This window comes from Hyperolius riggenbachi, chromosome 2 (genome assembly GCF_040937935.1).
Source record: "Hyperolius riggenbachi isolate aHypRig1 chromosome 2, aHypRig1.pri, whole genome shotgun sequence".
NCBI classification, from domain to species: Eukaryota; Metazoa; Chordata; class Amphibia; order Anura; family Hyperoliidae; genus Hyperolius; species Hyperolius riggenbachi.
Genome location: NC_090647.1, coordinates 81,476,547 through 81,500,518, shown reverse-complemented (window position 1 = coordinate 81,500,518; position 23,972 = coordinate 81,476,547). Strand labels below are relative to the sequence as shown.

At 44.4% G+C, this 23,972-nt stretch overlaps 1 protein-coding gene across 2 annotated transcripts in view; it reads left to right on the top strand.

Annotated features, from left to right (window-relative positions):
• MTMR6 (myotubularin related protein 6) overlaps window positions 1-23,972 on the top strand; it is a 53,125-nt gene that overhangs the window by 7,842 nt on the left and 21,311 nt on the right. Inside the window, exons 1-7 of one of the 2 annotated variants that reach the window (XM_068266969.1) lie at window positions 7,547-7,655; window positions 11,196-11,312; window positions 13,164-13,326; window positions 16,542-16,699; window positions 17,846-17,974; window positions 20,053-20,187; window positions 20,570-20,702. In XM_068266969.1, the coding sequence (XP_068123070.1) occupies window positions 7,650-7,655; window positions 11,196-11,312; window positions 13,164-13,326; window positions 16,542-16,699; window positions 17,846-17,974; window positions 20,053-20,187; window positions 20,570-20,702 (841 nt within the window). In that variant the 5' untranslated portion in view covers window positions 7,547-7,649. Of the gene's footprint in view, window positions 1-7,546; window positions 7,656-11,195; window positions 11,313-13,163; window positions 13,327-16,541; window positions 16,700-17,845; window positions 17,975-20,052; window positions 20,188-20,569; window positions 20,703-23,972 lie in introns of those variants that run through there. The other variant, XM_068266968.1, reaches the window with a different exon arrangement.

The window sequence follows — 23,972 nt, the reverse complement described above, 5'->3', positions numbered from 1 at the left end:
TACCGCAAGGCACCTGTCACACTGTGCACATCACATTGGTGGTGCATTGCAGCGCGGTAAGCTACATTACAAGCCAATGCACCACTATGAACAGCGCCTTAGACTGCTGCAAATTTCTATAAGTGTTTCTGCATCCACACGCCACAGACATCTAATAGCATTTAGTACAACACTACTTACGTCTGCTGTGAATGTAGCAGTCTTTGTTTCCCCATATTCCTTTGCAAAAGTGATTAGTACAGAGTTTTGTCTCAGTTCCAACTTTGTACTTGGCTTGAAATATGCAAATAATTCTAAGTTGATGGGGAATTATGCAAATATTAATGCAAATCTACACAGCTTGAAAATGGACCAATCAAATGCTTTCACTGCAAGATCTAATTAGTCAATTTTCATTTCAGATTTTCAGGATAATTAGCATAATTCATCTCAAATTTATTTGCACCTGAATGACAATTCTCCTGACTAATTTGGACTTTGGTACATGTAGATTTGGGCTAGACATTTAAGCCTGGTACACACCTTCAATTATAATTGGCCAATCACTAACCAATTTTACCATTTCCATGTAGTATAAGGCCTGGTACCCACTAGCAGTGTTTTTCTAAGCTTTTTCTGAGTGCTTGTGATTTGAGGGGAACTTATGTGCTTTTACTTTGTTTCCTTGTGTCATATCCCCGCAGTGGCACCTGACCTCTGGGGTAGTTTTGGTGGCTTTGCAGTTACAGTAGCCTGGAAATGCGGCATAGACTTCCAGTCATCCAGCAAGTTTGGACTGTGAACTATGAAGTGGCAAGCATATACTGCCCTCATAGGCCAGTGCACACCAAAAAGCGCTAGTGTAATCACAAACACTCAGGCCTGGTGCACACCAAAAACCGCTAGCAGATCCGCAAAAATGCTAGCAAATTTTGAAACGCCTTTTCTTATTTTTCTGTAGCGTTGCAGCTAGCATTTTGCGGTTTTGGGAAACGTTTTTGGTGTAGTAGATTTCATGTATGGTTACAGTAAAGCTGTTACTGAACAGCTACTGTAACAAAAAACGCCTGGCAAACCGCTCTGAAGTGCCGTTTTTTCAGAGCGGTTTGCGTTTTTCCTATACATAACACTGAGGCAGAAACGCCTCCGCAATCCAAAATCTGCAGCAGCCCGGGAGTATGCGTTTCTGCAAAACGCCTCCCGCTCTGGTGTGCACCAGCCCATTGAAATACATTACCCAAGCGGATCCGCACCCTCAAGCGGATCGCAAACCTCAGCCGAAACGCTCTGGTGTGCACTAGGCCTTAGTGCTTTTTGGAGTGATTTTTTTTTTTGGTTCTTATCCGTTAGCCGGGCGCATCCTCTAGGTGGCGATAAAACTCCAGCAGTGTTACATCTTTCCCTACTATCCATGGCGGCCTGGAGGGGGAATAGTAATTATCGCCACCTAGAGGTTGCGCCCGGCTAACGGAAAAGTACCGTTTTTTTTGTGTTTTTTTTTGTTTTTTGCGATTCTAGCCATATGCTGAGAACGATTTTCTACACACGCCTAGCGATTTTTGGAGCGTTTTGGTGTAGCATATTTTATTCTTTGTTACAGTAGAGCTGTAACTGAACAGCTTCTGTAACAAAAACGCTTGGAAAATTGCTCTGCTTCAGCGCTTTTCAGAGCGATTTTCCACTTTCCTATATGTAACATTGAGGCTGAATCGCCTCAGAAATCAGCAAAAATGCTGCAGAACCCGTGTTTGCATTTGGGAAAAAAACAAATCTCTCTGGTGTGCACCATCCCATTGAAATACATTAGCCAAGCTCTTTTCAAAGCACAAGCGCTTTTAAAAACTCTCAGAACTGCTCTTGGTGTGCACCGGCCCATAGTGAGGTTGCTAAATGGTTTGGGAAATAAGTTAAATGACTCCAGTAGTGACACCTGCAGTGGGAAAGTTTTGGAATTAACGCTATTTTTTATTTCTGGTGACTGAACTAATTGGTTTTAATGACCACTTCTTGGATATGCTAGGAGATTTACACCAAGCTTTATACAGAGATATTGCCTAAACTTGTATAATCTACTAAGGAGCTTGGGGGACACTTGTACACATGTTGGGTTTTCTGCAGAGACTGACCTGAATGGCCACCTCAGGCTGAGTTCCATGTAGCATGTATACAAGGCTTTGGGATCTTTAGGCTGCTGTCCTATTGCAGAGAATCTGTTTTTAGAGCCCTGAATTCTTAAAGGAGAGCTATAGCAAGAGGGCTATGGAGGTTGCCATATGTATTTCCTTTTAAGCAATACCAGTTGCCTGGCTGTCCTGCTGATCCTCAACCTCTAATACTATTAGCCATAGACCCTGAACAAGCATGCAGCAGATCAGGTGTTTCTGACATTATTGTCAGATCTGACAAGACTATCTGCATGCTTGTTTCTGGTGTGGTTCAGACACTACTGCAGTCAAATAGATCAGCAGGGCTGCCAGGCAACTGGTATTCTTTAAAAGGAATTAAGTATGGCAGCCTCCATATTCTTCTCACTGCAATTGGCTTTTAACCTCCTGGGCGTTACGGACGAGCTCAGCTCGTTCAGTAATGCCGCAGGGCACTGCTCAGACCCTGGTGGGCCGATTTGGACAATTTTTTTTCAAACACACAGCTAGCACTTAGCTAGCTGCGTGTTTTTTTCCGATCGCCGCCGATGCGCTGCTACCCGCCGCAAAAGAGGCTGCGCTATGGGGTGGATCGGGAATCGGGACTCCCCCTGACGTCATGACGTCGTTATGATCGTCGCCATGGCGACGGGGGAAGCCCATACAGGAAATCCCGTTCAGAGCGGGATTTCCTGTTGTACATGGGCGGCGATCGGAGACGCTGGGGGGAGCCGCAGGGAGGGGGGAATCGTGTAGCTAGCGCTAGGCTAGCTACATGATAGAAAAAAAAATAGGGTAAAAAAAACCTGCCGCGGGAATCAGAACACCGGGGAGGTTTTAAAGGGAACCTGACATTGGGGGAAAAAAATGTATACATAACTGGAGCCTCCTTCAGCCCCCTTCAGGCCGATGGCTCCCTCGCCATCTAATAAATATGGCAGCCTCCATATCTCTCTTGCTTCAGTTGTATTGTAATTTTGTAAAGCTACCTAAAATCTCTGTCCAGGTGGGTCTCCGCCTTGAATGACAACTCCACAACTCTAGATTTAAAGTGTACCCAAGGTGGGGGGGGGGGCAGATGGGACACAGAGGCATGTTCCCTGCTGCAGGACATGCTTCTGTGTCCCCCCAACCACCGCACAATAGCCCCCCGATATTGGCAATATGCAATTGTCTCCAATCTCGAGGATAAGGGAGGAGAGGTATTGCCTGCTTAAACGCTCACTGGGGGCATTCTTGCAGGCCTTCCGTAGATGCCATTGGGCAGCTCTGCCTCTTCACAGCGACTCCACCGCCTCACTGCATGCTGCTCTGTGTGTGAGACACTTAGGCCTTGTTCACATTGGTTCGGCTCGCGTGTCTGTCCGCGGTGGCCTTTTTTTTCCACGTTTAGAGCGTTTTCCAGCGATTTTCTGCACGTTCGCTCGTTTTTTGTGGACATTTTTGTAAGCGCTTTTGCAGAGCGCTTCTGTCTTTCTGTCTTTTGTTCTTGAAATAAATCCAGAAACAGTAAATACAATGTTGTTGTTTTTTTTTTTTAAACGCTCACACAATTGCTTGCCAAAGCGATTTTGTGAGCGTTTAGCGTTTTTCCTATACCTTCCATTGAGGCAAATTGCCTCAAAAATGGCCCAAGCACCGCTTTTCAAAGCGGATCACAAACTAACCGCTCTGATATGAATTCTCTCATAGAGAATCATTGCACAAGCACTTTCAGGGCGATTTTGAAAATCGCCCGCGCTTAAAATGTAACAAAAACGCATATAATGTGAACAAGGCCACAGAGCAGCTCTTCCAGTTTCGTGACCCCAGGGGTCACAAAAGCGAAACTAAGATGCAGGCCACGGGAGTGGCGGAGACAATTGAGATTGAAATCTACACTGTTTGGGAACTGTTATTACTGACTTCAATCACCACCGCTGGGCATCGCTCCCTTTTGCCATTCCCGCCAGTGTTCGAGGCGCTGCGCACGCTCGTTCTGCTGTCACACTGACATCAGAGCTTCCGTATATTGCCTCCTGACCCCGTGATTACTTTGAGCCAATCACAGGGCCCGTCATTTTGCAGCATGTGTGATCGATACATGCAACCAATTTCGGCCTTAAATTAGTCACATCGTCAATCGGGCATGCTCTTGGCATTACCGATTCTCATCCGATTCAATAATGATTATCGAATCTGATGGTCGATCGGCTGCCAAGTCGATAGATCTATGGCAACCTTTAGACTCCTGGAACAATAAGCAGTCATTTCACAAACAGAAAAGTTCCTCTTTAAAGTGAACCTAAAGCCTGGAAAAAAAAATGAGATTAACTCACCTGGGGCTTCCCTCAGCCCCCTGCAGCCGATCGGTGCCATTACAGCCCCGCTCTGACGCTCCAGGACCCGCCGGCGAACACTTCCGGTCTGGCCGTCACCGGCCGACAGGCATGGGAACGCGAGTGATTGTTCGCGTTCCCAGCCTGTATATCGCCCCCTATGCTGCTATTGCGGCCAGGAGGCGGAGGGAAGCCCCAGGTGAGTTAATCTCATTTTTTTTTTTTCCAGGCTTTAGGTTCACTTTAACGACTGAAGTGATAAGACAACACTCTCACTATGAAAACGTATCACTGCGCCTTATTATGGCAAGCTTCTTTAGTGAATGAACACTTAAAACACCAATCGATGTGTGGTGATAAGTTTTCACTTGCCTTGTTATCACCAGCATGATCTTAGTGAATTGAGGCCAGTGTTCCCAATGTATTCTAGATACAGCAAAGTCCCCGGAACTCCGGCAACCAGAAGTCTCCACTAACCAGCATGCCTGAGGGGACAACAGGACTCGAGTGGGGGGGTTTGCAGGCCATAAAATACTCACTGAGCCTCCAGTGACATCTTCTACCCCTCCTGTTGCTCCTAGTGGCTTTCCGGCATTTGTGCAAGGCTCCCAGCATGTCACGTGACCTGACATGGGTCAGGTGACACATCGGGAGCCGTTCAGGGAAGACGTCGGATCGGCGCTAGGAGCTAAAGGAAGACTAGAAGATGTCGCTAAGGGCTCTTTCACACTAGAGCCCTTTTTCGGCATTTCAACAAGTCGAAACTTTGCATTGACCAAGGTAAAATCAAAAGTCCATAGACTTTAACCCATTCAGGTTCCGTCGTTTTCACGTGAGAAATGTTCACCTCCCATTCATTGGCCTATAACTTTATCACTACTTATCACAATGCACTGATCTATATCTTGTTTTTTCCGCCACCAATTAGGCTTTCTTTGGGGGGTACATTTTGCTAAGAGCCACTTTACTGTAAATGCATTTTAACAGGAAGAACAAGAAAAAAATGGAAAAATTCATTATTTCTCAGTTTTCAGCCATTATAGTTTTAAAATAATACATGCCTCCATAATTAAAACTCACGTATTGTATATGCCCATATGTCCCGGTTATTACACCGTTAAAATTATGTCCCTATCACAATGTATGGCGACAATATTTTATTTGGAAATAAAGGTGCATTTTTTCCATTTTGCATCTATCACTATTTACAAGTTTAAAATAAAAAAAATATAGAAATATTTCATCTTTACATTGATATTTAAAAAGTTTAGACCCTTAGGTAAATATTTACATGTTTTTTTTTTTTTTTTATTGTAATGGTTTTCTTTTTTTATACTAAAAATTTTATTAGGGTACTTTTGGGAGGTGGGAGGTACACAATAGATTTATAATGTAAATGTGTGTTAATTCTGTGTTTTTTTTTTCCAGGTGTAGTATTACTTTTTGGCCACAAGATGGCGGCCATGAGTTTGTTTACATGACGTCACTCTAAGCGTAGCACGCGCTTAGAGTGACGCATCAGGAAGAAGACGGCCAGAAAAAGCTCAGCTTCCGAGAGAAGCTGTCGCTTTTTCAGCGGGGGAGAGGAATCAATTATCGGGCTCCGTAGCCTGATACAATGATTCCTTGGCTACCGAATCCGCCGCCGGGAGTGCGCGTGCACGCGCACGATCGGCCGCGGGGGCGCGCGGTAGCGCGCATGGTTCCTGGACGTAGAAACTACGTCCAGGAACCAAAATAGGTTAATTTTACCTTTCACACCCGGCGCTGCGTTTCAATGCATTGCAGCAGGGCTGGTTCAAGTAACAATTTGGCCCTAGGGCAAAATTAGCCTGGGGGCCCCCCAACAGACACCCCCTGACCAAAAAGTGTCATTAGAGGCCCTTTGTTGCAGCCAAATTTCCCTCCTGGGCCCCTGAGCTGGCTACTGACCCTCCCCTAATCACCTCCCACCTTAACAGACTCTGCAGAGTCCCTGGGGAGCAACAGTTAAGATAAGGGAGGGACACCTTGGGGGCCCCTACAGGCTCTGGGGCCCTGGGGCAATTGCCCATTTTTCCTATGGTAGCACTGGCCCTGCGTTGCGGTACAACGCACCTGAGAGCATTTTATCGTTGGGAATCAGCGTTTTCCCATTGGGTTAATTAATTAGTACCGCTGCTACTCAGCGTCACACCGCAGCTTATTCAACGCGTGCAGGAAACGGCTCTTGCACGTGTCGTCTAATGCGAAAGAGGCCCAAAGGCTCAATGAGTATATCCTGCATGGGGGGGGGGGGTTAAAGGCAACCAGAGACGAAGCACCCTCATGTATTTTACCATATATATCAGTGGGAACATTAGAGAAAACACCTTCCTTTCTGTTTCATTCTGCACTGCACAGCTTGCTTCCAATCAGCCCTGATAAAATCCCTGACTGAGCATTCAGTCTGGCTTTGCTCAGGAATATTTATAGCTCAGTCTGTGTTCTCTCATGTCTTTTCAAGTCCAAGCCTGCCCCCTGCTGGCTCTGCTCAGGAATCATTATAGCTGAGTCATTATAGCAAAGCCACACTGAATACTCAGTCGGGGAATTTATCAGGGCTGATTAGAAGCAAGATGTGCAGTGCAGAATGAAACAGAAAGCAGGGTAGGTGTTTTCTCTAATGTCCCCACTGATATATATGGTAAAATACATGAGGGTGCTTCGTCTCTAGTTCACTTTAAGGTTTGTGCTTTCTTGGCTGGCTAGGGTTGGGGTAAGGGTTACCGGCAAGCACATGTATCCGGCATCAGGCGATCCCCGCCAGTGCCGAATACTAAGGGCTTTGCTGTACTATTTTTTTTTTTTTTTTTTTTATATCATGACACAATACTGTAGACTTTAAATTAATATTATGATTCATCAGTGGTGTCAGAGAGAAATAAACAGGCAAGGTGTGATTTGCTGTAATGGTTATCTAATAGACAGGAAGCTGGTGTCCTTTACTTCTGAATTTACTTATCTGATGTGGTTTTGCTGACATTTCTTTGACTGAGTTTTCTGCAAACGGAAACTTTTTTTTTTTTTTTTAGCTAAGTAGGACACTGGTTATGTTGCCATGGTAACGCTGAGTAGCCTACTGAATCATTTAGCTTGAATGTAGGAAAGAGGCCTAGTTGAAGTTTTCAGTGTGGGATTGGCTAACAAAAAGCTTTTGTAGCGAGTTCATAATTTCCTTTTAATCGGGATGATGGTAATCCATGTTAATCACAAAATCTTCTTGAAAGTTTACTGTACTTCCATTTCCTTTATTTTATTCTGAGAAAGCGATGAAAGTGGTCCCTGATGTACAATACAAATACATATTGCTTTATTAGGTATGTGTTACACTATGTTCACAGACCTGCGTTACGATGGACTGGTCAGCGATGCTTTCCTATGGGCCAGTTCACATATCGTTTTTTGTTTACCTAAAACTCCCGCGGCTCGCGTTTCCCGGACATCGGATGCCATTGCTGTTCCATCGATGAGTGCCACAAAGTTGTTCCAGACAACCAGCACACAGTGCAATGGAGATCTGTGCATTGCATTAAAAAGCGTTAAAAGTCATTCTAAGCGGTACTGAGTCTAAGGGCCCGTTTCCACTATAGCGAATCCGCATGCGGGCACTGCACGCGGATTCGCATAGGTAATGTAAGTGGATGGGGCTGTTTCCACTTGTGCGGCTGTGGCAGCGTTTTTTGGTGCGGCAGAAATCTGCACGGCAGGGCCGTCAGATTTCGCCTGCAGAAGGAATGTGCGCGAATCGCCGCTAATGTAACTAATAGGGAAATCGCATGCGGGGTGACCATGCGTTTTTTGACGCGAAATCGCATGCGATTTCGCATAGGTATTAATGTTATTTCACTCAGGCAGTGACATGGTTAAAATCGCATACAGCCTTACCTATGCGGAATCGCATGCGAAATCGCGGCAAAAACGCATGCGGAATCGCACCCGCATGCGATTTTGTCCGCGGTGGAATGCAGGCGATTCCGCACCGCACTAGTGGAAACGAGCCCTAAAGCCTGGTACACACTTTCAATTATGATTGGCCAATCAATGACCAATTCCATGCAGTATGAGGTTAAACAGATAGTACTATGAGTAGATTGTGAAGGTAAGCCCTCATGCTTTTTGAATTTGGTAAAATTGATCAGTGATTGGCCAATCATAATTTAAAGTGTGTACCAGGTGTTTTGAACAGGGAATCCCCTGTGTTTACCTCAGAGATGGCGACAAATAATGTCACCATTCTCACGGGGGGCTATAGTGCAGTCAGGGGGGGGGGGGGGGGCAGAGAGTGGCAGTGGGGGACACAGAGGCATATCATGAGGCAAAGAACATGCCTTTATGTCTCATCTCCCCCCCCCCCCAAGAACCACCTTGGGGTCTCTTTAGGTAGATTACAGCTGAGAAAATATTTACAAAGCCTTTGCTGCCATTTTGTTTGTGGTGGTTCTAACAACTCCCACACCCCTCCACTACTGACTAGTTCCTTTGTTGTGTACTCCTAAAAGCCCCTACCCACTGAACGATTTTTTTTACAAACAATTTTGCGTGACGAATGATCAAATTCTGAGGTAATGCTGTACAAGGAATCTCATCATATATGATAATAGACACATCTAAAAGTACATATGATATACTGTATATTCTGGCGTATAAGACTACTTTTTAACCCTTGAAAATCTTCTGACAAGTCACGGGTCGTCTTATACGCCGGGTGTCATTGATGCCGGGTGATGCGCCCTATTCCTGTTACCACCTCTCAGATCTCGCAGCTGAGGACAGTAGGGAAGCGGTGCAGGCACACATGTGCGAGATCTGAGAGGCAGAGAAGGAGGTAAATAGGATACAAGGGCGGGGCCAGACGGGTGAAGGAGGCGTGTTTTATGGGCACAGCGCAATCTATTCTTCCATACCGCTCTGATGAACAGGTAGAAATGGAGAGCTGACCAGTCTACTTAGGGAGAGGGAGAGCTGACCAATCCAACCAGTCAATCGCTTATATACTGTTATATACTGGGTACCACATACAGTACAGTACCAGTATATGTTCATACATAGCACCAGTATATGCTGTTGTTTTTATTTTACTTTGGTGTACGTTGGAAGAGGAGTAGTCTTATACGGCGAGTATATCCCAAACTATATATTTTAACTGGAAAAGTTTAGGGGTCGTCTTATACGTCCAGCCGTCTTATACGCCGGTATATACGGTAAATGGCTAAAGGTTGGATCACACTCAGTTAGGAGGACTTGATAATTTCTTACTGCTGGCATAAAAATCTTGATGAAATCAGTTTAACATGCATAGTGATTTATTGATGTGGAGGTTAACAGTTTTTCCATCTGTCCCAAATTAAGTGAAATTTCTTGTGTGCACCTCTATGCGAGTATACACGGTTTTTTTATAGGGTAGCGCAGTGCTGCCTCAGTTAATCCAACTTTCAAAAGCGGGTGGCGTGGGCGCTAGCCATCTGCATGCAACCTCTTGTCTACCCATGAACAGCACTTCAGCCAGAAAGGTTTAAAGCGAGTTGTCAAGTGCTTCATCTTGGATTACGCCGAGGAGACACAATATAGGGTCAGAGTTCATAGGACAGCCCATCTTGTCATGTAAAAATGTGGTAATTTGGGCCCAGAAAGCAGAAATGACCAGACAATCCCATATTAGGTGAAAAAAGGTTGGAGAATCGGCTTGAAATTTGGGGCATGCATCAGAGAGTTGTGGGTTATATTTTGAGACTTGTTTAGGGATTAGGTAGGCCTGATGGCGCAACATGGTTTAACGAAAGTCCATTAAACTATGTTGAGCACGCCACCCAGGGCGCTCGTTCGTCTTTGAATGACCAACAGATTCAATTAAGTCGTTGAGGATTGATCCGATCCTCATTGATTTGTACTGGTTTGCTGCTGTTGTGTAAACAATCATTTACTCTGCCGCAAACAACCATTGCAGATGCAGCCAGATGGATTGAGGAAACAATTGTTCAGCCAATATTACCACTTCCATGTAGGATGATGGCCAACAGATTTTTGAATACTATAAAAAAGATAGTGTAGATAAGTTCTTATACTACAATGGTAGTGGTAAGATTGACCAATAAAATTTGAATGTGTGTACCAGGCTTTTCACAGAGGGATGCAGCAGGGAAGAATGGAATATATCTAGGTAGTTTTCTACTCCAGAGGCTACTATCCGCCCTGGCAGTTGTAGTGATGTGTTTATGTTGTAAAGATTATCAAGCGCTCCACACCAAATACAACTCGCTGCCAGAGGTAAACTCCAATCCACAGTGGAACCAAGAAAATGTAAATCTGTATTCCTCAGCGCTGAGACATCACCCTCTTCTGTTGTTATAGCCTGTAGTCACCCAGTGCTTGTTAAGTACACAGTGTCCACCACCAAGGGACAAACAACAAGCCAGGCTCAGTAGTTTTCAACAACAGGGGGGTACAATCTTTATTCAACAGTTTTTCATAAAAACACATTACTTACATTGTGGGTCCATGCAAACTGGACCCAAACTGCATAAAAACGCATATAAGGTATTTGCACTGACTGGTGTCAAAGTGCACCTTATCACACCATTCAATGGTCGTCACAGAGATAGCCCGTCTCTCCTTCCCTACCAGGTTTCGGCGTTATGCCGTCATCCCCTGATGAAAGCATGCCTGGGACAGCGGCGGATAGACAGCTAGTGAAGACGTGTTTGCCTTAATATTTGTGCTTTGTTTGTTTTGCCAGGTGGAGCAGGTGAAGTTATTGGATCGCTTCAGCCCTAGCAATAAATCCACGTCTGGGACGCTGTATCTCACCGCCACCCATCTACTGTTCATAGACTCCCAGCAGAAGGAGATCTGGGTAGGTAGCTGTTTATGATAGTGGAATCTTGTGACTATTTTACAAGCTTTAGCTTAAGGACAGCTGTTCAAATACCTGGCATGCCAGGTGTAGAAAGGACTTTCACCAGTATGCAGAAGGGCATGTCCAACATTATCATATCACAGCAATAGTTCACGCTCCACTTTTTTTTTAAATGCAACTATTTGCAAACACATCAGAAAGGTGCATTCAAAGTGAACCTGTAACATTAAAAAAATGCAAAAAAACCCAGATACTTACCTCTTCCAGAGGCTTCTCGGTCCTCCTCCATTAGGCCATTCCAGCACTGAGACCCCCTGAAGTGTGGCCACACTGCGCCTGCACAGTAGCACTTACCTGCTCAGGCTTCAGATTTATTGATTGTTTTGAAGGTGTTGGGAGCAAATAAATAGGTGACTTGCAAAGCTACTGGTGCCCGGAGTTTCTACTCTTCTGTTTCCACATGGCTCTATACTACTGTGCAGGTGGCTGCCGTCTTTGCAGTAATGCACAAGTCCAAGAAGGGTCCGCACTCCACACTTGCAGGAACTATTTTATTTCTCCATTAACAAAAGCACAAGTGATTGTTTGCCATCGATAATTTCGGGGTCTAGCGCTGTACAGAGTATATATAGTCATGTCCATGGCTTCTGCTCAACCCCTGCCCCCTCTGTCACGGAATCCCCAGGGCTCTGTTCTGGGCCCACTTCTGTTCTCACCCTCTGGAACTCCCTGCCACCACCCATCAGACTTGCCCCCTCCTTCAACACATTCAAGCAAGCCCTCAAAACCCACCTCTTGAAGATTGCCCACCCACCCCCTACCACACCATAACTGTTTACTGAATACTTACTCTACAGCCCTACCTAGTGTGTCCATCTTCCCTCCTCTTAGATTGTAAGCCTTTGGCAGGGTCCTCCTTTCCTTATGCTGGGCATACACGGTACGTTTTCTACCGTGTAATCGAGCCGCTGGCTCGATTCCGGCACGTCCCCACGGGGCGCCCAGATCTATTCCCGCTCGTCCCTGTGGGAGCTTCCTTATCTTCCGCTCGTTTCTTCTTTTGTCCTGAGCGCGGAATCGATCCGGCGGGGTATCGGACACGTCAGAAATTATCAATCGAGCCATCAGCGGCTTGATTACGCGGTAGAAAACGTACCGTGTATGCCCACCATAAGTGTACTCTACAAGATCATGTGCTCCTTCCCTATGACAGCCATACTTGTATTACTGAGCCTACCTAACCAGTTCAGAATCGCATGATCCTGTCTTTTGTACCCTGTTTGCCTTGTATAGCTTTGTCCTATGTAGTATAAACTTGTTACGGTTACATCTGCCATCCTTTGTATAATTGTATGTATTTCTTGTCCAGCGCTGCATGATATGTTGACGCTTAATAAATACAATAAATAATTTCACCAACTGTCTCTCAGAGGGGCTCACAATCTAATCGTGATATGTCTAGGAACAATTTTGGCGGAAGCCAATGAACTTATCTGTATGTTTTATTAATAAAAAAAAATCTAATGTTAACTGAACATAAAATTATTTTAAAATAGTATAGTAGATAAGGACTTTTATACTCTTTAGCCCCATTTACACCATACAATTTTGTTGTTCGATTCATTCATTGATTCGATTCGATTCAATTTGCCATTGCAAAACAATGGCAAATTGAATCGAATCGAATCCCGATCAGACATGTCAGATTTAATCGAATCAATGAATCGAATTGGACAAAAAATTGTATGGTGTAGATGGGGCTTTAGAGGTTGTATTTGCTTTAGTCTGGTCCGCAGCACTGTTTCCATTACTTCATCAGTGTATAAACATGCCGCTGTCTGTTCACAGATTTTACACCATCACATTGCTGCAGTGGAGAAGCTGGCTCTCTCTGCTACAGGCTGCCCCCTAGTGATACAATGCAAGAACTTCCGTGTGGTCCACTTCATCGTTCCCAGGGAGAGAGATTGTCATGACATCTACAATTCTCTGCTCCTCCTGTCAAAACCAGGTAAGATGAAGTGTAATGCTTTAAAGGACAACCGAAGTGAGTTATATCGAGGCTGCCATATTTATTTCCTTTCAAACAATGCACATTGCCTGTCCGTTCTGCTGATCCTCTGCCTCTTATACTGTTAGCCATAGTCCCTGAACAAGCATGCACATCAGCTGCTCTGACTGGGTTTTCCGCATGCTACTGACGCATGAAAGATCAGCAGGACAGCCAGGCAACTAGTATTGTTTAAGATGAACACATATGGCAGCCTCCTTACACCTCTCCCTTCAGGTGTCCTTTATGTATTAGGCACATACCGGTATTGCCTAACACCTAGGTTCTCAACGTGTGGTACGCGTACCCCAGGGGGTACTTCTGATGGTTCCAGGGGGTACTCGGGCTTGATATACTTAACCAAGAATAACAAATTTAGAGATTTAGAAAATGATAAGTATTATTTAAACAACACCAAATTAGTGTTTTAGCTAATTAAAAGCAATAGTAAATGCTTGGAAATTGTTTAGAACCAATTTTTATGTGCTGCGAATAAATATATATTTGTCAAGGGGTACTTGTGATAATGATTACTATGCTAGGGGGTACTTGGTGAGTACAGGGTTTTAAAAGGGGTACATACCAATAAAATGTTGAGAAACACTGGCCTAACACATTCAAGCTGAATCTGGAAAGATGGTATTAAAGCAAGTTAGTGCACATAATATAAAGGAGAAACCAACAATTGCTTTATAATGATATTAACCTATTCCAATCCTATGTCAGAATATGTCCAACATTGGCCTTTTCCTCTGGAGGTCCAGTGTTGGACTTAGTGCAACATAGGAAACTGGCTGCCGCTAGATGGCGCTGTTGCTGGATACAATCTGACACAGTGTCATCCTCTTCAGATCAAAGTGTCAAACTAAAGTCCCATGCTCTGATTGCCACTGTCCCCATCCTCCACCATTGTGCTATGTAATATAAATATTACATGGGCACATTTAGGCTTACTTTAGGGGCACCGCTGGCAGATCTGGTCCAGGATAGCGTCCACTTATGTGGATCACATCCCCTCCAGCACCATGCAACGGTGCGTAATTATGGAATTACACTGGCGCATGTGCAAAGGGTGGAGCTACAGTGTGAGAGCTGGCGCCGCTCCCTCCCCCTGATGCTCGGTCGCCTCCTCGCCCTAGATAAGGGAGGTGCAGATCTCTGGGTCACCACTGCAACCACTGTTTCGCAATGACCCATGTCCCTCCCTTCTCAACACATTGGAAGAAAATTAGTGCTATGGGGGCTTGTGTGATCACGAAGGATGATTGGAAAGGGTAACTGTACATTTGTATAAACAAAAGTGTTGGAAAGTTGTTTTTTTAGTCCTTGTAGTGGAGTATATGTACTGTGTGAGTGAGGTGGGAAATTAATATTTCTACCTGGAGAGGAGCTTAAATCCCCTCTTCTGGCACAAATCTAGATAGTAAATCTGATAGCTTTCTTAGCATGGGGTGGGACTTTTCTAAATGTTTGGCAAAGCTTCCTGCTGTTGAGACTGCAAGGGTGGGGGCTTGGCACAAACTGAACTCTTCAAGGGGATTGCAGCCCCGCACCCCGGAAGTCTGTTCTCCAGGAAGTGGCTCTAGACCAAGTTCTAATGAGCACCTCTGCCAAGAATCCAGCATGTGTACAACAGACCCGACCCCTCGCAGACACTTGGCCAGTGCTCCACCTGGCAGCCTAGAGAATTGTTCTTACTACTTACCTCAACCACTGTGTGACATCAACTACGCGGCTTCACCTCTCACATAGAAGCAGAACATGTCGCTTGCCTGCCTGTCAGGCTCGGCCCAGCAATGTCGCTGGGGATCGGCCAGCGGGTGACATGCCTTGTACATGTTTACTATGCTCATGTCTCTGATTGGCTGGTTTCTGAGTAGATTAAGAGAAAATAGAGCTGATACATGCAAGACTAGCCAATCAGAAGCAAGTCAAACCCAGGCTTACCCTTGAAGGGTGAAATTATCTCTTGTTTGAATTCAAATCTGTGTATCTTGTTGCCAGGCATTAAAATTAGCATTAAACTGTGAGTTGGGTCCTCTGTGGATTAGGTTTTTTTCCCAGCACATCCCATAAAGGATTGATTGGATTTTGATATGAGGTAGTTTGAGTTTAAAGAAAACATGATTAATCAGACCAGGCCTCCGTCTTTCATTACTCCCATGTACATGTGTAGGTGCTTTTGACTGTGGGCAGGAGACGGTGTGGGTACTCTGACTAATCTATGGCTACGTAGCCCCACACATAGCAGGCTGTAATACACTGTGTGTTTTCTCACTCATGGCCAGCATTAAAAGACCACTATCGCGAAAATCATAACATTTAAAATGCACGTAAACACATGCAAATAAGAAGTATGCGTTTCTTCCGGAGTAAAATGAGCCATAAATTACTTTTCTCCTATGTTGCTGTCACTTACAGTAGGTAGTAGAAATCTGACAGAACCGACAGGTTTTGGACTAGCCCATCTCCTCATGGGGGAGTCTCATGGTTTTGTTTAGTGTCAAAAGCACTTAGTGAATGGCAGTTGCTCCATCCAACTGCTATAAAAGTGTGCAGCGAGCAGGGAGGCTGGTCAGCATCTTTATATAAATCCTTTTCAGGGAATGTCTTTATAAAGATTAAAAGCTATGCTGAGAATCCCCCATGAAGAGATGGACAGATGGACTAGTTCAATACCTGTCGGTTCTGTAAGATTTCTACTACTTACTGTAAGTGACAGCAACATAGGAGAAACGTAATTTATAGCTCATTTTAGTCTGGAAGAAACATACTTCTTATTGTACATGTATTTTAAATGTTACTATTTTTGCGATGTGGTCCTTTAAGTTTTTCAGCCATGACCCTATTCACTAGCTGTCCTTCCTTTGACCACATTTGTAGGTATTAATTGCTGCATACCGGTAACAAGACCTCCTGGTTAAGTGATGCCCTGACCCAGTATTCTGTCATCAAAATCTCACCTTTTTCAGTTGCTTAGATACTGTGTGCTTGCTGACTAATAGATCCCTTCCCTTGATTGGTACCATTGTAATAAGATATTCAGTGTTACTCGCTTCAGCTATCATCGGCCTTAATGTTTTAGCTAATTGGGGTATAAGATGACCTGTCATTCTGACATTGTATATCCATCTGGTATTGTGTGATTGACCTTATTCTTATTCATTTCCATTCAGTGCGTTATGATGATCTGTACGCATTTTCCTACAACCCAAAACAAAACGAGACGGAGCGGATCCTTGGATGGCAGTGCATTGACCTGAAGGAGGAATATCAGCGGATGGGAGTCCCTAATTCTAACTGGCAGGTCTCCGATGTGAACAGAGACTATAAGGTACTTCCTGCGTCTCTAAAATGGCATTTATTTGTACCTCTTTGCCCATTCGATGAATCAATTGATTTAGTGTTAAAATTGGTCAAATGTATCGATCATGCTGGAAAATCTCATTCGAAAGTGCTTGATCAGATGTGTGGCGGTATTGGCGTTTGATATCGCGATAACTGATGTCAGATCCCTGGCTGCCTGGCAATCTCCCCACCCCACCCCTGGGGCCCATGCTATGTAAATTCTCACCTGTCCCGGTGGCCTGATTCCTGGCAACATCCACTTCCACCCCCGTTACCGGGCGCCTGTACCAAGCAGGGCTGTGGAGTCGGTACAGAAATCTTCCAACTCCGACTCCTCAGTTTATGAAACCACGACTCCAACACCGACTCCGGGTACCTAAAATGGCTCGACTCCGACTCCTTAGTCTATAACAGGGCTGTGGATTTTGTACAAAAATTATCCGACTCCGACTCCTCAGTTTATGAAATCAACGACTCCAACTCCGGGTGCCCAAAATTGCTCCAACTCCTTGACTCCGACTCCGACTCCACAGCCCTGGTACCAAGTGGCACTAAGTGAGGATGTGTGACATCACACATGTGCCAATATAGTACATGCACTGCTTGGTACAGTACTTGCGGTAACTGGGGTGACAGCGGAGGACGCCGAGAGTCACCCCAGTGGGACAGGTGAGAGTGTATACAGCACAGGCATTGGGGGGAAATTTTACACTTGGAAGGACAGCCAAGCAGGCGGCATCGCTAGGCCAATTCCGGATAGATTCCACGCTGTGCTGAAATCTATCGTGAATCGGTCTGTGTTGTATGGACAGCCAACAGATCTTTCTCTTGGTCAATCTTGGGCTTGCTCCACACTATGGGGATCTGTTCTGAACCTCATAGATGTCAGTAATATGTATTTTGCAGAAATGTCATGTCCATTTGGGTTGAGCATGGCTGTAGCATTACTTTGTTCTTTATGTGAACATAATTAATCATTTCTGCATGTAAACAAATACCCCCACGAGTTCCTGTGCCATATATATTTGATGAAGTGGTGATCACCACTGAATCTGGTTTTTGCTTTTAATTTCTACTAAAGACAATATGGACAGATTGATAGATCCGTGTGCTCCTCTGTTCTGTCTCTCAGGTTTGTGAGACATATCCGCGAGAGCTGTATGTACCCATTACAGCCAGCAAACCAATCATCGTGGGGAGTTCAAAGTTCAGAAGTAAAGGAAGGTTCCCAGTGCTGTCCTATTACCACCAGGAGACGCAGGTATCTATTATAATGTTTCTCTTGCATATGTTGTCTTTACACTGCATGCTTTCTGAACAGCTTACATCAATACTGTACACAAAGCAATAACATTTACATGGAAATGACAAGGGTCTGCATGGGAGACAGGAAATTTAGGCGCCGGAAAAAACTGGGCATCCCACAGGGAAGCAAAGTGTTAATAGCAGCTATAAACTATAAATTTTGAGCGCCAGAGGTCCCCCAATAAAATAGCAGAGGCCAAGGCTGCCGGCTGTACAAACTTTGACTACAACTAGCAGGCACCTTCCACCCTTTGTTGGGAGCCTTCAGTGCCCACATTCCTGTTTAAATGTTTATTATGTATGTTATCATTGGCTCCTATGGGACCACAAAACTTTCTTGACAATAATAATAATTCAATATAACAGCGAAGAAGTTGCGGATATGGGCGGGGGTGGTCAGTTAAGTTTTAGGTATTGTGGCGGGGCCTTTAGGTTTAGGCAATGGTGGGTGGGTCGGTTAGGGGTTAGGCTTGGAAGAGGGGGGGGGGGGGGGAGAGGGTTAGCGTTAGTAAACTATTAGTACAATTAACCGTTATTTTTTTTTATCGGAATTACCACTGCCCAACAGTAGTTTATCAATAATTTTACCAATATTCCACAGGCGGCTGTTTGCGGCACCCAGATTTCCACAGTGCTCATTTTGCACATAAAAACTCTCATGTCTTTACATATTTGTAGGAACTAAATCACATTCCACGTGGGTAATTCAATCGGTTTAAAGCCCCCTAATGCATGCTTGTGTATTGTGTAGAACATAAAATGTACAATGCACAAATAACGTGCATCACACACAAACCATTTTTGCAGAAGTATTTTCTATTAGCCAGCTGAGTTGGCAAAGCTGTCTGCCTGGGTCAGTGTCTGATTCTGCTTGCCTGTTAGAAGAGCAAGCCTGTGAACTGTCCAAACTCCACCCTCTGTCCAGTCATCTTCCATATAAGGTAGTCAGGAAGGAGGTGGCAGAGGTCATCTGCTTAGCCTATCCATCTGAGCTTAAGGGCCAGTTCAGACAGGCTTCTAGTGGCATCTCATTCGGGGGTTTGCGCAGGCTTTCGGCGGCTTCTCATCGTGATCAGCATTTTTCATCCCCACAGGAGGACACGAAAACACGGCGGTAATCGCATGATGCGTCCAGGGTCCCTTGCAACAACGGGGAAAATCGGGATCGGAAACGCCGTGTTCGCACAAACGCCGGTAATCGATCCACACCGCCCAATAAAAACGCTCCCATTCACTTGAATGGGAGCGTTTGAGGACAAGTTCCGGATGCTGCCGGTAAACGCCCGCCATGCGTCCGTGTGAACCGGCCATTAAGGACAACTGAAGTGAGAGGGATATGGAGGCTGCCATATTTATTTCCTTTTCCACAATACCAGTTGCCTGGCAGTCCTGCTGATCTCTTTGGCTGCAGTAGTGACTGAATCACACACCTGAAACAAGCATGCAGCTAATCCAGTCTCACTTCAGTCAGAGCATCTGATCTGCATGTTTGTGAGGGGCTGTAGTTAAAAGTATTATAGGCAGAGGATCAGCAGGACAGCCAGGCAATGTGCATTGTTTAAAAACAAACACACATGACGGCCTCTATTTCCCTCTTACGTCAGTTGTCCTTTCAAGTCTTATGTATTACAGAAAAAGTTCACACTGAGTGCCTGTGACAGAAAACAATGCATGTTAGCCTGCAACAAATCTTATTTCACTGATCCACATCAAACTGGAAAGCTGAATTGTGACTGCTACGATATACCGCACATCACGGCTGTATTTTTATCCCATTTTTATAAGAATGAGGTCTCCTGCCTGGTACACACATCCAATTTTGATTGGCCAATTTTACTAGTTCCTTGTAGTATGATGGCCCACTGATTTTGAATACTAGGAACAGATTGTCTAGACAAGCTCTCATTCTACATGGAGGTGGTATGATTGGCCAATCAGAATTGGATGTGTGTATTAACTATACGTAGATAGGCTGGAAAAATAAACTTGTAACCTGATTACGATGATGATCTGTTATCTGTCCTCTCTCTGTAGGCGGCCATCTGTAGGTGCAGTCAGCCCCTGTCTGGCTTCAGTGCGAGGTGTCTGGAGGATGAACATATGCTTCAGTCTGTTAGTAAAGCCAATCCTATGTGCAGGTCCATGTATGTCATGGATACAAGACCGAAGGTAGGTGCCCTTTAATTCAACAATATCTTATACTTAAAGGGATATTCCCCTGTAGTTGAATAGATGAACGCAACCTCCTCAGTTCAGATATGTAAAATAACCAGGAAATATTCAAACATTATTTCAGATTTTTTTTACGTCACACCTGTGCCACATGATTGGTAACAGCACAGTGGCTAGTGTGGTTGTGTCAGTTTTCTATGACAAGAAGTAAGGGAAATTGTCTCTCTGTCATGCTAAAGTGATTTATGTCCATTTTTTACTAAGCTGACCTGTATCATTGTTGTGCGTTTTTGATCCCACTAAGAAATATTTTATAGAGTACGAAAAAGTTTCACTTTTTTTTTTTTACAAATTAGTTATCTTTTTTTTTTTTTTCCAGCTGAATGCCATGGCAAACAGAGCAGCCGGCAAGGGCTACGAGAATGCAGACAATTACTCTAACATTAAATTCCAGTTTGTGGGAATTGAGAACATTCATGTAATGAGATCCAGCATGCAGAAGATGTTGGAAGGTATGTGTCATGGAAACTCCAGAAAAGCTCATTTAAGATCTTTAAAGAGGAACTGTAACGACAAAACGGCCCCTGGGGGGTACTCACCTCGGGTGGGGGAAGCCTCCGGATCCTAATGAGGCTTCCCACGCCGTCCTCCATCCGTCAGGGGTCACGCTGCAGCCCTCCGTGCAGCGGTGACGTAATATTTACCTTACTGGCTCCTGCGCAGGCGCTCTGACGGCTGTCGGCGCCGAAGTAGGCGGAAATACCCGATCGCCGTCGGGTCTGCTCTACTGCGCAGGCGCAAGTTTCCGGCGCCTGCGCAGTAGAGCGGACCCGACGGAGATCGGGTATTTCCGTCTATTTCCGTGCCGGAAGTCGCCACAGCGCCCCCGCTGGAGCCAGCAAAGGAAAATATTGAACTGACAGTCGGCACAGTCGCCGGCTGTTCGGAGGGCTGCGGCGAGACCCCCGTGGGACAGAGGACGGCGTGGGAAGCCTCATTAGGATCCGGAGGCCTACCCCACCCGAGGTGAGTACCCCCCAAGGGATCTTTTTAATGTTACAGAGTCTCTTTAAAGTAAGATCTATTTATTTATTTTTTTTAAATCTATTACTCCTGCTGAGAAGACATTTTTAGTTCCTTCCTGAGCAAAATGTGTAACGGGCACAGGAAGTAGTCTGACTTCTCCAAGAGGAACAAAGTGCAATTCACAACAAAAACTAACTTTAGTTGTGGTTAAAGGAATAATTCTGGGTCTGTGATCCTCATTGCATCATGGGAAATAACAGCTGATTCCAACTGCCAAGCAACCAGCATCTCCCTTTGTGTGTGTGTGTATATATATATATATATATATATATATATATATATATATATATATATATATATATATATATATATATATATATATATATTCAGCCCTTTAAACTGACCATACACTTATAGATTTCCGCCCAATGTTCCAATCGATTCCTTTATGAAAAGAATCAATTCAGAAGGAATTGATTCTTACCATAAACTTCACATCAATTGCACCAGGATATCTATTAAATAATCGATCAAACTGCAGAGTTGCACTGATCGATGCAGTGCTGAGCTATATGCTATTTATCTGCCAATGCTCTTGCCCCGCCCCCGATTGTTTTTAATTTTCCATCCTGTCTAATTGATTCTCTTTCAATTGATTTTTGTTTAAAATGGTTCAAAATCGATCAATCTGACATTTGGGGGAAACGATTTTCAGCAGATGAATCAAATAAGAAAATCAATGAGTGTCTGGGCACCTTAAGCCTATCACAACATTAATAAATGACATGGTGAAGATCAATCATTACTAGAGCTATCTTCTCATTCTTACATTTTCACTTTGAAATGTATTGATTTTTTTTTTCTCCCTACTAACATTTTTTTCGTAAAGCTTCTCTAAAAGGTGGCCATACATCTAGCAATTTGGCGGAACGATCAACCATTTGATTCCAACATTTTATAGAATCGAGGGAGAATAGATTGTTTGCCAGTGTGCCCAATCGATGATAAGTGGCCGATATCCTGTCGAATTGATCGGCTCAATTGATAGAGCAGGATGGAAGATATGGGTCAATTGCACAGGAATCTGCTACTATTCACATTTCATTCGATCGACTCTGAATCGATTTCGCATTCAGAGCATGGAGACACAACTTCGATCAGATCGATTAGTGAAGGTGAATCGCATAGGATATCGCTTTAAGTGTGTGGGCCACTAGTCAATCAACTTTCAATTAACCATACTGAAGATTCATTGCCCAACAAAGTCGATCGCTGTGTCGATTGAATTGGAATAGCTAGATGTATGGCTCCTGCTTTGCTAACGTAAAAACTCCTGATTAGTGGTAGAATGAGATGTTTAGATAAGGGAGGCTGCACTGTGACCATTACAGACGTGCTTCCCAGAGCGGTAGTGGGGAGGGAGGGGCTAGGTGAAAACAGGTTCCTCCCCTAGGGTTTGAAAAAACATGATCACATCAAGGAAGGAGCCAGCAACTGCAGGCGCAGTACGCTCCTGACAACGTGAACGAGGCAGTAGAGCACGCGCGGCCAGGCCGTGCATGCGCAGTTGGCCCCGGAGCGGAGGACTTTTCTGGGGGCAATTGCACCCAAACGGGCAGTCAGGAGAGTACAGCGAGTGAGCGATCAGGCTGGAAGGGGCTGGAGGAAGCCCCAGGTATGTATATTTTATCGTTGTGGCCCCATCTCAGGTACCCTTTAAAGTGAACCCGAGGTGAGAGTGATATGGAGGCTGCCATATTTATTTCCTTTTAAACAATACTAGTTGCCTGGCAGTCCTGTCGATCTATTTGCCTGCAGTAGTAAACTGTATTACACCAGAAACAAGCAAGCAGCTAATCTTGTCAGTTCTGACAATATTATCAGAAACACCTGACCTGCTGCATGCTTGTTCAGGGTCTATGGCTGAAAGTATTAAAGGCAGAGGACCAGCAGGGCAGCCAGGCAATTGGTATTGCTTAAAAGGAAATAAATATGGCATACTCCATATTATTCTCACCTCGGGTTCCCTTTAAGGTTTGGTTCACACATAAATGTGCACATTTCCGGTCCAGTCCTGGCCTCTCCTGTCAGATTTTGACAATTAGTATGTAATTCTATTGCTCACACATAAAAAGTACATTTCCGGTCCGGTCCAGTCCTGAAAATTTTGTATCAGTTTTTGGGTCCCTAGTTCAAATCTGGGCCAGGACACTAACTTCGTAGAGTTTGTATATTCTCCCAGTGTTTGTGTTGGTTTTCTCTAGGTACTTTGGTGTCCTTCCACATCCCAAATATCCCAAAAATAGTTCAATTGGTTCCCCTCCAAAATTCAACTTCGACTACGATAGGAACATTAGACTTTGATTATGATGGGGATTAGATTTGAGCTCCTCTGAGGGACAGTTAGCAACATGATTACATAAACTCAGTAAAGAACTTTAGAAGATTTTAGTGCTATGTAAATGCACTACAATAATGATAATAATCAAACTAAATACATCTAAAATGGCAATTGTCAATGAGATATTAGCTTGCAAGTTATGTAGTATCCACTAGAGGTCACTGTGTATCTGCAAATGTATAGTCATGTCTTATTTGATGTAAACCCCATTTGTCTCCTAGAATGGCATATTAACAATACAGTATAGCTAATTGCGCGTAATCCACTTTGTAATGTATTATTAAACATTATTTTTCCTTATTATTCTATGAGAGCTTCAAAAGAAACATCACCTTTCTTCCTTGTTAATGCAGAG